Here is a 14,592-nt window from a genome sequence, read left to right as displayed (position 1 = left end):
ACAAGGGACATGTACACAAAATAAATGCATGCCAAAGAGGACTGGCTCACCTTGACATTCCATTACCAAGCGGTTGTAGAAGGTGCCCAGTGGACACTCTTCCAAGCACTCCCCTTGATACAGCTTCGGATATGAAGCACTGCATGATTCACAGTCGTCGTAGGAGATCCCAGAACAGGTTGCACAGGTGGAATAGCAGGGGATGCATTTTCCTTGGTCGAGATCTTCATAATACCCATCAGGACATGTAGCTTTGCAGGTGCCATTAAGATAAAGGTAGAGGTAACTGCATTCTAGTATTAAAAAAGTCTATGGTTACTTGTATAAAAAAGTATCAGGTCTAGTACTAGGATGAGAAGGATCAGACACGGATAATTCAAGTATGTCACAAAATATATGCTTAAATTGACATGAATTACTGAGTTACTTTGGCTGAACAATATTTGAATATTCTTTAAAATGTAAGACTTTAACCTTTGCATCTTTTTAGTGGACTAGCTTAATGAGTATATTTGATTTCGACACCACCAATTAACAATACTAGATTGTATACATCACGTGTCTGAATTAAATGACCTTAAGGAAAGTTGTGTAAAAGCAAGTTTGCCCTAAATCCAAGCCAAACAAATTCACAGTAGACTTCAAGAACATCGTAGTTAAAAGCAAATATCTTTATAAATGCAAAGTACATTTTAGAAATTCTATTTCTGGAAATGAAAGAATTCAATGTCTAAAAATATTAGAACCTAGAACAGCCTTAAGATGTATTTAAAAAAAGCACATCATTTTCTTATTATATCTAGTTCTCACATCACTGCTCGATTGTTATAATAAAAATGTCAACATTGGTAACTTTCTGCAGTTGACTGTGACATCAAATACCTTGTGCAAGGCAAGAACCAGCAGATAGTGTGAAAGGGGCGGGTGGGGGCACTAAGCAGAATTACCATCACTACTTAAACAAAGGAAATTACAACTATGTTGTTGAACCCTCTTACTTCTGAACTGGATTCTCTAGAAATGGACAGTCAGCTGACAATGACGTATTCACAGTGGAATGTTTATTTATTGTAGCTCTGGAGTTCATTACAAGAAGGGAGTGTGTTACTAAACCTTCATTCTAAAAGAGACATATTACGTTGCTTAACATGTATTTTATAACCAGTTAAACATCAATATAGAGGTGCTCAAGTGCAACAAATAGAATCAAAATGTATTCAACTGCACTATATGTTTCTCTTAAAATAGCAAACACCCTAGGATTTAAAACAGGATTAGGGGAGGTCCAGGGACCAAAATGTTTTACTGTACTCAATAAGGATGTTGCAAGTTACCTCAGTATTCTGTGACTTTTAAGGGAGCATAGCCTTTACCTGCTTTCTTCTAAAAGCCCATGATCTCCCTGGGGATGTGTGGTTGAAGAATACTATTCCACGCAATTTATCGCATGGAACATCTGCTTCGTTTGCAAACACGGCCCCATGAGGGAACGAGTGCTGGATACAGAGAATATATGTGACAGAGACACAAGGGAAGAGATAACACAGTTGAATGGTCACTGGTTTGTGCTTCAAGGTTGGCCTCAAGAGAAGCTCTGTTCCGAAGAAGAACCCGCCAGAGACTCTCTCATTAAAGTACGGGAAAGAAAGGTCTGAGTTGAACTCAATGTCACTACAGGTTTCCACAATGAGACCATGGACACCATTAGCCATTCTGGAATGCTGGCCTTCGGACACCCACAGTTGTGACAAACTTTCTGGTAAGTCAATTCAGTTCAACAGGGGATCTCGTGCAAGGGAAACTTCTACCACAAGGATTGTACAGAAAGCCCTAAACATACTGCTGCCAGTGACAACACTTGATACCGAAGCTCTCCTGTACTCAACTTTTACAACATTATGAGAGCCTGAGGTGCTCACTTCCTGGCACTGAAGGTAGCAGGTGGCTCTCCTTCCTGTATGATAAAGAATAATACTACTTAAGATAATTAGCACGTGAAGAGCCCATTCTAGGTTGCAATCGGTTTGTGAATGCAGATGGGGGTCACACTCCACTACTGCACCAGTGTAGTTTCTCCCGTGAAACATGGTAGGGATTTACCTCTTTCTTCGTGACTAGACAAAAAATATCCCCAGGCCAACTGGACCTTCATTTGCACAGTCTTGAAGGTTGAGTGTTTGAAATGGTGAACAACTTTCCCCTCTCATTTCTTTTGTGTCTTGCTTTTACAGGCCTTCACTATAGTTGGTTCTATTGTTCTCGTCCAAAATGGGGTCTTTGACCCACCAGGAGTCCACAGAAGGAAGGAACTGTTGGGTCAAAATATCCTTGAAATCCCAGAACAACTACCAAATACCACAACTAATGGTGATGCCATACATATTGTTGTCTCATATATGACTGTGAATAGCAGTCTCGTGGTGGCTGTTGAGGTAAAGGTACTGTCCTGCAGGCTTCACCGTTGATACTGCATGTGGTAAACCAGTGCTTGTTGGCAGAGGGACAGCCCACCAAATAAGGTTCAAAAGGCTTTATTACCAGGTAGGTACATTACTGCAGAAAAGGCACCCTTCGACCCCTAGCTGGTAGGGTAGTTCCTTAACTGTGCAGATATGTTTTCTTATTGTCTGCAGCATGTCCTATGCTCCACCTACGTTGTTGTCCAGAGAAAGTGCAGCACAGCAGAGTCCCTGAGTTTAGCTACGGGTCCTCTTTTATAACGCCCTGTGGGTGGGCTCCTCTTAGGGTCCCCAGAGGTATTGTCCCATTCCAACTTCCACCTGGAAAGGTAAATTAGCATGCTCCTTATATTGAGAGAGCAGTTATCCCCATTTTCTTCCACCTTTCCCCAGGGTTTCAATTAGGCTTGTTTCTCTCACTTTGTATTTCCTTTGTCTTTTGTGGTCTCTTGTGGCTTTATTATGCAAGCCAGGGGGATCTGTGACAAACCCTCTTGTGTCTGGTCTGCCATGGACCCATTGCTGCCTGACAGATTATCAAGCTTTCCCCACTAGTTTAGATATGTTGTTGAGGGGACCCTTGGACATCATTGAGGTTGCTGAGGCTATGGTTTTGGGGAAAAATGGATTTGGGGTTCGCCACGACACAAGTGAAACGGGGCCTGGAGCAGAGATGATTGTCAGCTGGTGCAGGACACGACTTTGGTGGGTTGTGGACTGCTGCAGGGCTATACGAGAGAGGAGCATGAACTACCAAAGGGGTGAGGAGCCATGGATTGCCATGGGGCTGCAGGGGGCTAATCAGACACAGGAGACTGACTACTGCGAGTGGGCAGAGTTGATGCATCACTACAATCGCAGAGAAGCATGAGTAATGAATGAACTAACCACAGTTTAAAATTTCCTAAACCTGCTGGTTGTTAGAAAAAGAAAACAAGTGTTTCACACTTCCTTTCTGGAATCCATCACTGCACAAGAGCTTCGCTTTTCTCTTACCAAAGTCATATTCGCTGGGTCAGAGACTCTGTATGTAAAAGCAAATCCAAGTTAACACCTTACCCTCTCTTACTATTTCAAGCCCCCCCCCCCTTCCCCTTAAAGCAGCTTCAAGCTCCAAGGGCCACACATCACTAACAAAGGAAACTCTGCCTGGTAAAGTTCTCTCTGAGGAAGAAGTGCATTTCAGACCATCTATATTGTTGGATAACAAGTCTATCATAGTGTGTGGGGCTTGATTTCTAAATTGTGGAACTGAAACAGAAGTTGCTATGATTATAGTTAGTAATTAGCCACTGACGCCCTGCAGTGTAAACATGTTGTTTTGGGTATTGTTGATCTTGTCAGTTTGAGTACCACCATTGGCCAACTGATGTAGTTGTAGCCAAAGAAATGTCAACATGGTGACATTTCAAACTCGTTGGGCATTGTTACAGGTTTTATTTAGCATAATGCTTAACAGTTGTGGACAGGGTTTAAATTAAAAGGGAAGCATACAAAAACACTTTTCTTTTTTATGTAGATTACCCAAAGCCCCCCGCTCCTACCCATACAATGGACAAACTGTTCGTGAACCTCAGCCGTACATCAACGACACAGAATTAGCAACTTGCATACTGGGATGGAAATGCAAATGAGCACACAGAACAATTTGCTTTCAATAGTCCTTCGTGTGCGTTTGCTGTCCCTAATCACCGTGTGCATTTAACGTATAAAATACATTTTTTAATTTACAATTAAATAAGGCAGATAGGAAGGCGCATTACAAGAAAACTATAAGCAATGTGTGCACAAATTTTTCAGGGGCCATGTATGTTGTGCTCTTGTTATTAACCTTATAATCTTTGTTAAACAAAATGTGGTGAGTACATTGAATTTATTAACCGCATAACTGGAGCTTTGTATAGTATTTAAGCATTGCACAGTCTATTTGGATTAACTGCGATCATAAAAAAACAACAACATTCAATATCATTAAAAAACTGCATAAAACAGTAATTTGAATAAATTGATTTTCAACTGAACTAATACAAGTATTTCCCTGAAAGTCATGACTGCCTTGAGAAAACTTGAAGTTACAAAACACTCCAGTAGGGAAATTAGCATCAGTAAATACAATGATGTTGGCACACAGTTCTCTAACCCTATATTTCTCATACCTGGGAATAGATACTTCCTTTTTGGCGCATGATATAATTTACAAGAAAAAATGTTTATTATCCTCAATACAAAATCACAGGGCAATCTGGGGTATATTATAAAAGAGCCATGATTTTCGGAAACCTAATGCTATCCATGAACAAGCAGTGGCGGTTCCTTCGCTATGGCGGAGGAGCGTCACCCCCCACCAGCAGCAAGCGTTGTAAATCCTTTAAAAATGAAAGGATATTAAACACAGTTTATTATCCTTTCATTGAAAAAGGGGAGGGGATTTGGGGATGACGAGCCCTGAGGGGAGTGCACTGTGCACTCCCCTCAGAGCACATGTGTGTTTGGCCAGCCGTTTCCGGCCGGCCAAACACACATGCGCAGTGTGCTCCATCCAGCCCCGCACTGTGTTGCAGGGCTGCATAGAGAACGCACAGGCTCCCAGTCTGCCTGGGAGCGCATGGCTGGGCGCTCCCAGTCAATCCTGAAGCTGCTCTGAGCAGCGTCAGGATTGGTCGCAGAGCAGGCTGGGATCCTATGCCTGCAGCCTAAGTAGACGGAGGAGCGGCGGCATGGAAGCGGAGGTACATTTTTTTCCCAAATTAATTTATTTTATTAATATTGCCCCCCTACCTCCTGTGCACTGCCTGCCCCCTTTACCCCTGTGAGCCGCGACTGAACAAGCCCACTCTGAAATCTGATCAAAACCAATCACATATATTGGCCCATTCCATTTTTTATTGGAATGTACAAAGATTTCGTCTTTTAACTCCATTTTATCTCTAGTAAAGTGACACATTCAACAGGTAAACATTTCAGATCTCTCGGTGACAAGATAGTTAGGGCCTCTTTCTCTCTTCCCTATACCCTGCTTTATTTAATATACTATGTTATGGACTGCTGCAGAGTGTAACATTTGCTCTTAGCTACCATATTACTGTGTGTGATGGTTATGGCAGAATGATTAGAGCAGTTATTACTTAAGCTTTCCTGAATTCAATGAAGAAGCTTGGCTACAAAGATTAAAAACGAGAGAGTGAGTTCCACATTTGAGCTGTAGCCTTTCTGTCAGCTGTGAGTAACAATCACTTATTCCCAGACACAGACAGGCTGGGTGGAAGACCAGAATCTGCAGGCTGCGGTGCCATATAGTGGCATCTCTAAAATGGGCCACTCTCCTTGTGCCCCTCCACCACAGCTGCTGAATGGACCAAAAGGAAACACAGAAAAAAACAGACAATGCACCTTGACGCACACATTCATTTGTCAAACCACCTTTTGTTGCAAAAATGCTGTTAGCTTAAAATTTACACACACACACACACACACACACACTCACACACACATATATACTGAAAAAACAAAGGTTAAAGTAACATTATAGTTAGGTAAATATGTCAGTGACAACATTGTTTTGAACTAAAATAGAAACACAGAAATTCACCAGTTCTAGTTAGCAGAACTAACTATAACTTGTGCCCTCGCCATGCACGGCTTATGACCTCACATACGTTCTATGACAGGACATGTTCTATGTCATCATTTATGATCTCACTGATGACATCTCAAATGACATAATCGATGACATCACTGGTGAGGTCATCCAATGAGTGTGCTAGTTTGTTTAATAGTTTACATAGTGGCGGGTGGCTACCATATTACTTTTACTCCTAACTTTGTATAGCCTCTGTCTAGCTAATAGGTGTAAGTGTTTACAAAATGTATGTGCTTCTAATGCAACATGGGTGTGTAGAAGTATTGAACATGTTATAAATCTTTGTACTGAAGAGTAACTCCATGTGCAGGTGACGACTTGCATTCAGCATGTTCCACACAAGTTTTTTGGTTCTGCAGAAAAAGTTTCCAACAGGGTAAAGATTCTATGAAGTAGATACTAAGTATTGTAAGCAGCCTTGAGTTATTAGACAGAATTGTCTTAGCATGATAACCTACAATACATAGACAAGTCTGCACCAGGGACTAACCCATGTGCATGGGCTTCATTTGATCAGGAAGATGAGTATGTGTAAAGTTTTCACCACATTACAAAGGCTGCATGGAGTATAATCTTTTGCATCTTCAGACCTTGGTTACTTTAAGCAGATAGTGCATTTATTTCACAGGTGTTCCATAGAGTGGACACTGTTCTTAGTAGACACTTTTTAGTACTCTATGGTGTATTTCTCATGAGAGTTCCACCAGCTTCAAACAGTGTACTACAGAGTAAGCTTTATCCATAGAGAAATCTCTGTTTACAGTACTCATTTTTCTACTCGTATCCACATCATTCCCCAATGTAGGTTTGGTGACTGTGAAGGGTCTGATACAGATAAAAGCTGTCAATTTGTAGGGAACTACTTTTGAAACAGACTGACTATCTTGAGGTATTTAGGTTTGTCTGAACAGTTGTATACATATTGACTACTGCGTGCAATGAGGTTTTCCCATACATCTGTGGTCTATTGTTAATGTGAACTATGTGACCCATGAAGCATATTGTATGGGGTTAATGCTTCACATAACACATGCTTGCTAAACCTAAGAAAGTTGTATCTGTGATGCCATTAATGCTTCATATTACGCTATTATTCGGAACTATTTTGTACTTGTTGTACTTGCTTTCAGGCCTCCAATGCCATACTAGTTTAAGGAGTAATGTTGGATGATGTTGTCAATGATGCATTTGAGAAGTCATAAGTGATTTAATAAATGATGTCATAGACATCCCCTTGGATGGCAAAATCTTACTGATTAACATAAAAGAATACAAAATATCATTGGTAACTAACATGAAAGACACCTTTCCAGCCCTTAGGGAGGCCTGGGAACGCGACCTAGGTCCACTGGAGGATGATCACGGTGAGGAGGCACTGGCATCCCCGTAAAAGGCAGTGATTACTTCTCAGTTCTAACTCATTCAACTTAAATAATTGCACTGAGTGTATTACACTAGAGACCGGCTATGGAGGCGGGGGCTCATCACCTTGGCAGACTGTTTGATCTGAGGCCATGGGAGACTTTTTACACACTGTGTGGGGCTGCCCCGTCCTGGTTCCCTTTTAGTGTGGAGTTCTCGGTGCCTGGAGGGGGTACTGGGCGTGCCTCTGCCAAGATCCCCTCAATGTGCAATTCTCCACCTGTCCAATTAAATAGATTGCAATCGTTACCGCCAAGCTCTGTTATGGTTGGGACTTACAGTGGCTGAGCATGATATCGCTAAGACATGGAGGGAGCAGTCTGCATCATCATTGGAGACTTGGAAGTTGGGGCTTGACCTGTGCATGGGTGTGGAGCGCCCAGTTTACCTTGCCAGAGGTTACAGAGAAAATACTACAAAATCTGGGAATGCTTGGCTACATACAGGGACATACAGCTGGAGTCATGTCCATAACTCCCAGACAGTGTGACAGCCAAGGGAAACACATTTCCACCATAGGGAGGACTTGAGGGCTGGGGGGCTGTTGGGGCAGGCCTCAAGGAGGGGACATAGCTCTTACACATTCCTTTCTTTGCTTGACACCATATTCACATTTTTTTCTACGTTCTCCATGGGTCTGGTTTCGGGGTGGTAAGAGGGTGTTTTTTCTCCTTTCTAGGTTTGTGTTGCTGTTTTAGGTTCCTTTTACGTTTCTACAATATAGTTGTCTCTACTCATGATTGATTGTATATATCAAGAGCAAGACTCTGGGATATGGACCACATTGTGGAATAATGTATATAAGATTTGTTTTTGTCTTTTTTAGGCTTTACCTAAATTTTGTGTTGGCAATTTCCATGAAAAACAATAAAAATAGTTAGGAAAAAAAAAAAAATGATGCCATAGAACATGTCATGAGTGATGTAAAAGGTCATAAGCAGTGCATGGCCCCCCGTCTGAGCCTCATTAGGCCCTGGGAACCCCATCCCCTTCTCAAGTCTCATTAGGCCCTGAGGACCCCATCCCCCAGGCTGTATTCTTATTTTTTCTATTTATGCTGCTTCTGGGTGGGACCAAGACATTGACCTGTTTCCCTGCCCACATCACTGCAGGTAGAAAAACTGATCTCAAGTCTGCTCCGATTTGACAAGAGCATTTTTAAAGCTCCCACCCACTGGGAGCACACTTTGTGTTTGCTCCCATTTGGCAGGAGTTTTAAAAATGCTCCTGCTAAGCAAGAGCAAACACAAGTGTTCCTGCCTGTGCACGCAAAGAAACTGTAGTGTCATAGAGGTGGGTTCCTTGAGACACAGCATGTGAACAAGCACCGGAGTATGTGGTCCCCGGGCCATTAAAGGCTCAAGGAGGGGCACCCAGCTCCCCTCCCTTTTAAAAAGTTCTTATGTGTCCTGTGTCCCTTCATTGGTGCTTGCGTTTGGTCCTTGGAGAGTCTGGAGTGAACTTTTCTTCTGGGTGTCCGACGCTGGGGGTCCAGTACCCCCAGCTATAGCATGGTTGAGCCACTGGAGAATCCAGTGCCACCAAACTTGGTACACTTCCAGGGTTTGTCCTTTGGGCCCATCGGGTGGATTTTGGTCTGGCTGCTGTATCCGATTATTTGGTCAGTGGCCGATCAGTGATCTGGACTTCATTAGTTTCTGCTTCTTGGTTGCAGAGAGTGATGCCTTCACTCTGGAGGGAGGTCTGTGGCAATTTTCAGAAGGTTAGAGGGCCTCTGGGGTTCTGTATAGTCAACCCCTCAGCTGCAACTGTTGAGTCCTGGGCCCAGCAGGCAGGGTTTGGAACCTTTTTCTTCTTGCAGCAGAACTTCTGTACTCGAGCCTTGGATCTTCTTTGTTGCTGACCTTCTTGTGTCCATCAAATCTGATCTGCAGGTCTAGGGATGCCAACTAAATATTGCGTTTAGTGGGAGTTTAGGGGAGTACCTAGTAGTGGCCAATGGGCCATCGACCTTAGGGTGGCTACACCCACTATGTAACCACTCTCTGTGGGCAGAGGTCACATTCCTATCCCTGACTGGCTATTTTCCTACCATGCAAGATGGACAAAAATGTAATTGAGAGGTCACCTCGCCTGCAACACCTTCGGGGTGGTGCAGATTTGGGGTGGCCACTCCTCCTGGTCTTTGTGCATTTTCCCGCCGCTGCTCCTGCCAAAAGTGGGGTTTGCAATGATAGCGGCCATCAGTTGCTAGCAGCAAGGCTTAGGGTCAAGTTTCAAGGGTGGCAAGCCCTTTGAAGCTTGCAGGCAGGGCTGCGCACATTCCTGGGGGAAGAGGTGTAAGACCTCTGCTCAGGAAGGGCTTTGTTTTCTGATCCCAGAAAACAAAGGTCCTCACCCCAGGGATCAAGAATCGTGTCTAGTGGTGGCAGGCTGGTTAGGACCGGCCAGCAACCATGCCATGGTTAGTGAGCTTTTGCAGGGGTAACCTCTAATGTGGCCCCTGGATATATTTAGCAATAAATCCAATACTGGTACCGGTTTGGATTTTTTGTTCTGAGTTGTTTGATACCAAACAACACAGGGGTCAGAGTGGCCATTATGTAGCTGTGAAACTCGTACTGATCAGTGTCAAGCCAATGCATTTAAAGTGGCTGTTCTGTACACTTACTATGTCCTAGGTTTGGTAAGGACACAGTAGGGGCATATTGCTCATGGTCCTATGCCCACACATGCATTATAGTGCACCCTGCCTTAGAGCTGGAAGACCTTCCAGAGGGGGGATTTACTTATATTGCATGCAGTGTGTAGTGGACAGATCACACAGGCTGTGTGCTAGGTTATGTTTGCATTTTAGGTTTGCACCAGGACACTCAGCTTGCAATGGCAGGGCTGAGTGCACCTGGATGCAGGGTCCCTGAGGATGGCACAAGCTGTGATGCTGCCCTCAGAGGCCTACCCTTAGTACCCCATGTCCTGGGTACCCAAGTGCTGTACTAGGGACCTATAGTGGCAGCTAAAGGTGTTGCCAATTGTGCCAATGCATCACATCAGTTTTTGGGAAAGAAATCAGGTCCTGGAAACCTGTTTAGCAGGGGCCCAGAGAACCCACAACTTTGAAACCGCATCATATACCAGGCAAAAGGTGGGGGCTAACTATGTCAAAAGAGGACACTTTCTCACAAATGCCTTACATGAGCACTAGTTATGTTACACAAGCAATTTTTTTTATTTTTTGTAGGCATAGGGAGATTAAGTTATTTGCCCAGAATCACAAGATGTTGAGCCAGTGCTGAGACTCAATCCCGTTTACCCAGTTCCAAAGGCGGCAACTGTGACAGTTATGCCAGATTCTCTCCATTATCAAGATCAAAGTTCCCTCTGACTAACTATCTGTCAAACAGGGGTACATTTGTAATAACTAAACCCTATGGAATTGCTTTTGGGGTAAATAAAGGCCCCCATACTATCCTCAAACCACTGCCCCAAGAAGACACGCCATATTTTAAGGTACACGAGATTGACAGTGTAATTCAAATGAAATATCCTCACCTCCTTCCTTTTAGAAAATATCTTGCTCCTGGGTACTCTGAAAACTGAAAGCTACTGTCTGGATTTTCTTATCAAGAACCATTTTAGTAATTGTAACCTTGGCCTGGCCACATGCCTCTGGCTTTGCATGATATCCCCTTAACGATCCCAAAATTGTTAACAATTTAAATCCTAAATATTTTAACATAGAGTTCTCAAATGAACTTCGACTCAGTAATTATATATTTATCCCAAAGTTTAACAACAGACTTTAGAAAAGAATCTGAATCAACCAGACCCTGCTGATTGAGGTGGTGGGGGTTCCATTTTTACTTGTGCCTCCGTGTTTGCCCTTTTCAACTTTGATAAAATGTGTTCTCCTGATGGAAAAAATAGACTTTCCATCTGTGGACACACCTACACTTTGGCCAATTCAGCATTTGATAACTCGAAGTTTCTGCAAAGAGGCCACATTTTGGCCACTGAGGATTTAGACCTTTTGTTTCCAAGTTCATTTACCTATCTGGTTTCCTTATTGTCTTACTAGTAATTCCTCATGATGGAAGATACATATACTTTCAGCTGAGTGAAAGAATCCAGACCACCCACCTCGGCCTCTGACCAGCTATGGATGGGCTTTGCCCGGCCCACACTTTTGGTGCACCCTTCCTGCATGCAGCCTGACCTCAGATTTAAAGTCTAGCTCCGCTCTTAGTTGGAAACCAGGACAGGAGCAAGGATTCAGGTTACTAACACACTTCTGGGCTCTGACGTTGTCAGGGAGCGGACCAACAGGCTTCTCTCAGCCACAAGCCCCGTGATAATGTTTGCTGGTGGACCAGGACGCAGGTGGCAAGGTCTGAGGCTTGCAAGGATAGCTTCGAAGTCCACAGATCCATACAGTATTCATGTGGGGGCATAAACATTATGCAAAACAATTGACTTTCCACCCAGTTACACTTAACCTTTCCTCGGGTACTGCAGCTTCAAGTGAATTTTCATTATCAAATTTCCAATGCCTTTAATGTATCCTTCAACTTACTTGAGTAGCTTCACTGGATGGGCTGGTTAAGAAGTTAGGAGCAAAAGACAGATGGGGACAGACTGCAAATGGAGAAGTTTGACAATAGTACAGTTCTGTAATGGCCCCTTGCTTACCACTGAGAAAATGTGTTTTATCTTAATTGACCTGAGTATAAAGGTAGACAAAATAATTCTATAATTATATATTATAACTCGAACTTAAAATGATTATCAAGGCGGTAAAATAGGTGGTAAAATCCGGTAAAACATTGAGCTTCCCTCAAATTTTAATTCTTCTGAAATCGATAAATTAATACCTTTGAGTTGGAGAATAGGATCATCTGGGTCAACAGCATTTTATAGGAGGAAGTATTCAAAAGTAGGTGTAGTAAACAAATGGACTTCAAGGGTCGGATTCTCAAAGCTATTTGTAGTTTTGTATAGCGATGCACAAATTGCATCATTAATGAGTGCACATTCAGGTTTGTGATAGCCAAATAATGAATTTAAAAATGATTTTACTAAAATTACAGCAGGATTGTGTAGTTTGTAGTGTGAGTAAATGTCCTCAGGTGGGAGAGTTGGGAGCGTACCTAGGATCGGTGTCTTTCTTGGGAAAGATGAGGCAGAAACCTTAGGGAGCCACTTAGGGTGGTGTAAGGAAATGCCTCCTTGGCATGGTTACCCCCTGACTTTTTGCCTTTGCTGATGCTATGTTTTGAATTGAAAGTGTGCTGAGGCCTGCTAACCAGGCCCCAGCACCAGTGTTCTTTCCCTAACCTGTACTTTTGATTCCACAATTGGCACACCCTGGCACCCAGATAAGCCCCTTGTAACTGGTACCTCTGGTACCAAGGGCCCTGATGCCAGGGAAGGTCTCTAAGGGCTGCAGCATGTATTATGCCACCCTAGAGACCCCTCACCCAGCACAGACACACTGCTTACCAGCTTGTGTGTGCTAGTGAGAACAAAATGAGTAAGTCGACATGGCACTCCCCTCAGGGTGCCATGCCAGCCTCTCACTGCCTATGCAGTATAGGTAAGACACCCCTCTAGCAGGCCTTACAGCCCTAAGGCAGGGTGCACTATACCATGGGTGAGGGTACCAGTGCATGAGCACTGTGCCCCTACAGTGTCTAAGCAAAACCTTAGACATTGTAAGTGCAGGGTAGCCATAAGAGTATATGGTCTGGGAGTCTGTTTTACACGAACTCCACAGCACCATAATGGCTACACTGAAAACTGGGAAGTTTGGTATCAAACTTCTCAGCACAATAAATGCACACTGATGCCAGTGTACATTTTATTGTAAAATACACCACAGAGGGCACCTTAGAGGTGCCCCCTGAAACTTAACCGACTATCTGTGTAGGCTGACTGGTTCCAGCAGCCTGCCACACTAGAAACATGTTGCTGGCCCCATGGGGAGAGTGCCTTTGTCACTCTGAGGCCAGTAACAAAGCCTGCACTGGGTGGAGATGCTAACACCTCCCCCAGGCAGGAGCTGTAACACCTGGCGGTGAGCCTCAAAGGCTCATCCCTTTGTCACAGCACCGCAGGGCACTCCAGCTAGTGGAGTTGCCCGCCCCCTCCGGCCCCGGCCCCCACTTTTGGCGGCAAGGCCGGAGAAAATAATGAGAATAACAAGGAGGAGTCACTGACCAGTCAGGACAGCCCCTAAGGTGTCCTGAGCTGAGGTGACTCTAACTTTTAGAAATCCTCCATCTTGCAGATGGAGGATTCCCCCAATAGGATTAGGGATGTGACCCCCTCCCCTTGGGAGGAGGCACAAAGAGGGTGTACCCACCCTCAGGGCTAGTAGCCATTGGCTACTAACCCCCCAGACCTAAACACGCCCTTAAATTTAGTATTTAAGGGCTTCCCTGAACCTAAAGATTTAGATTCCTGCAACAACAAGAAGAAGGACTGCCTAGCTGAAAACCCCTGCAGAGGAAGACCAGAAGACAACAACTGCCTTGGCTCCAGAAACTCACCGGCCTGTCTCCTGCCTTCCAAAGAACTCTGCTCCAGCGACGCCTTCCAAAGGGACCAGCGACCTCTGAATCCTCTGAGGACTGCCCTGCTTCGACGACGACAAGAAACTCCCGAGGACAGCGGACCTGCTCCAAAAAGACTGCAACTTTATCCAAAGGAGCCGCTTTAAAGAACCCTGCAATCTCCCCGCAAGAAGCGTGAGACTTGCAACACTGCACCCGGCGACCCCGACTCGGCTGGTGGAGAACCAACACCTCAGGGAGGACCCCCGGACTACTCTACGACTGTGAGTACCAAACCCTGTCCCCCCTGAGCCCCCACAGCGCCGCCTGCAGAGGGAATCCCGAGGCTTCCCCTGACCGCGACTCTCTGAAACCTAAGTCCCGACGCCTGGAAAAGACCCTGCACCCGCAGCCCCCAGGACCTGAAGGACCAGACTTTCACTGCAGAAGTGACCCCCAGGAGTCCCTCTCCCTTGCCCAAGTGGAGGTTTCCCCGAGGAAGCCCCCCCTTGCCTGCCTGCAGCGCTGAAGAGATCCCTTGATCTCTCATTGACTTCCA

The 14,592-nt window shown here is 44.5% G+C and overlaps 1 protein-coding gene across 1 annotated transcript in view; it reads right to left on the bottom strand.

The window, feature by feature from the left end:
- Positions 1 to 14,592, bottom strand: part of LOC138283896 (proprotein convertase subtilisin/kexin type 5-like) — a 570,601-nt gene that overhangs the window by 334,562 nt on the left and 221,447 nt on the right. Inside the window, exon 10 of the mRNA XM_069222102.1 lies at positions 51 to 293. Within this exon, the coding sequence (XP_069078203.1) occupies positions 51 to 293 (243 nt within the window). The remainder of the gene's footprint in view (positions 1 to 50; positions 294 to 14,592) is intronic.

The sequence above is a fragment of the Pleurodeles waltl genome, chromosome 3_1 (genome assembly GCF_031143425.1).
Source record: "Pleurodeles waltl isolate 20211129_DDA chromosome 3_1, aPleWal1.hap1.20221129, whole genome shotgun sequence".
Taxonomy (NCBI): Eukaryota; Metazoa; Chordata; class Amphibia; order Caudata; family Salamandridae; genus Pleurodeles; species Pleurodeles waltl.
Note: the sequence above shows the minus strand (reverse complement) of the source record. Positions and strands in the feature narration are given on the sequence as shown.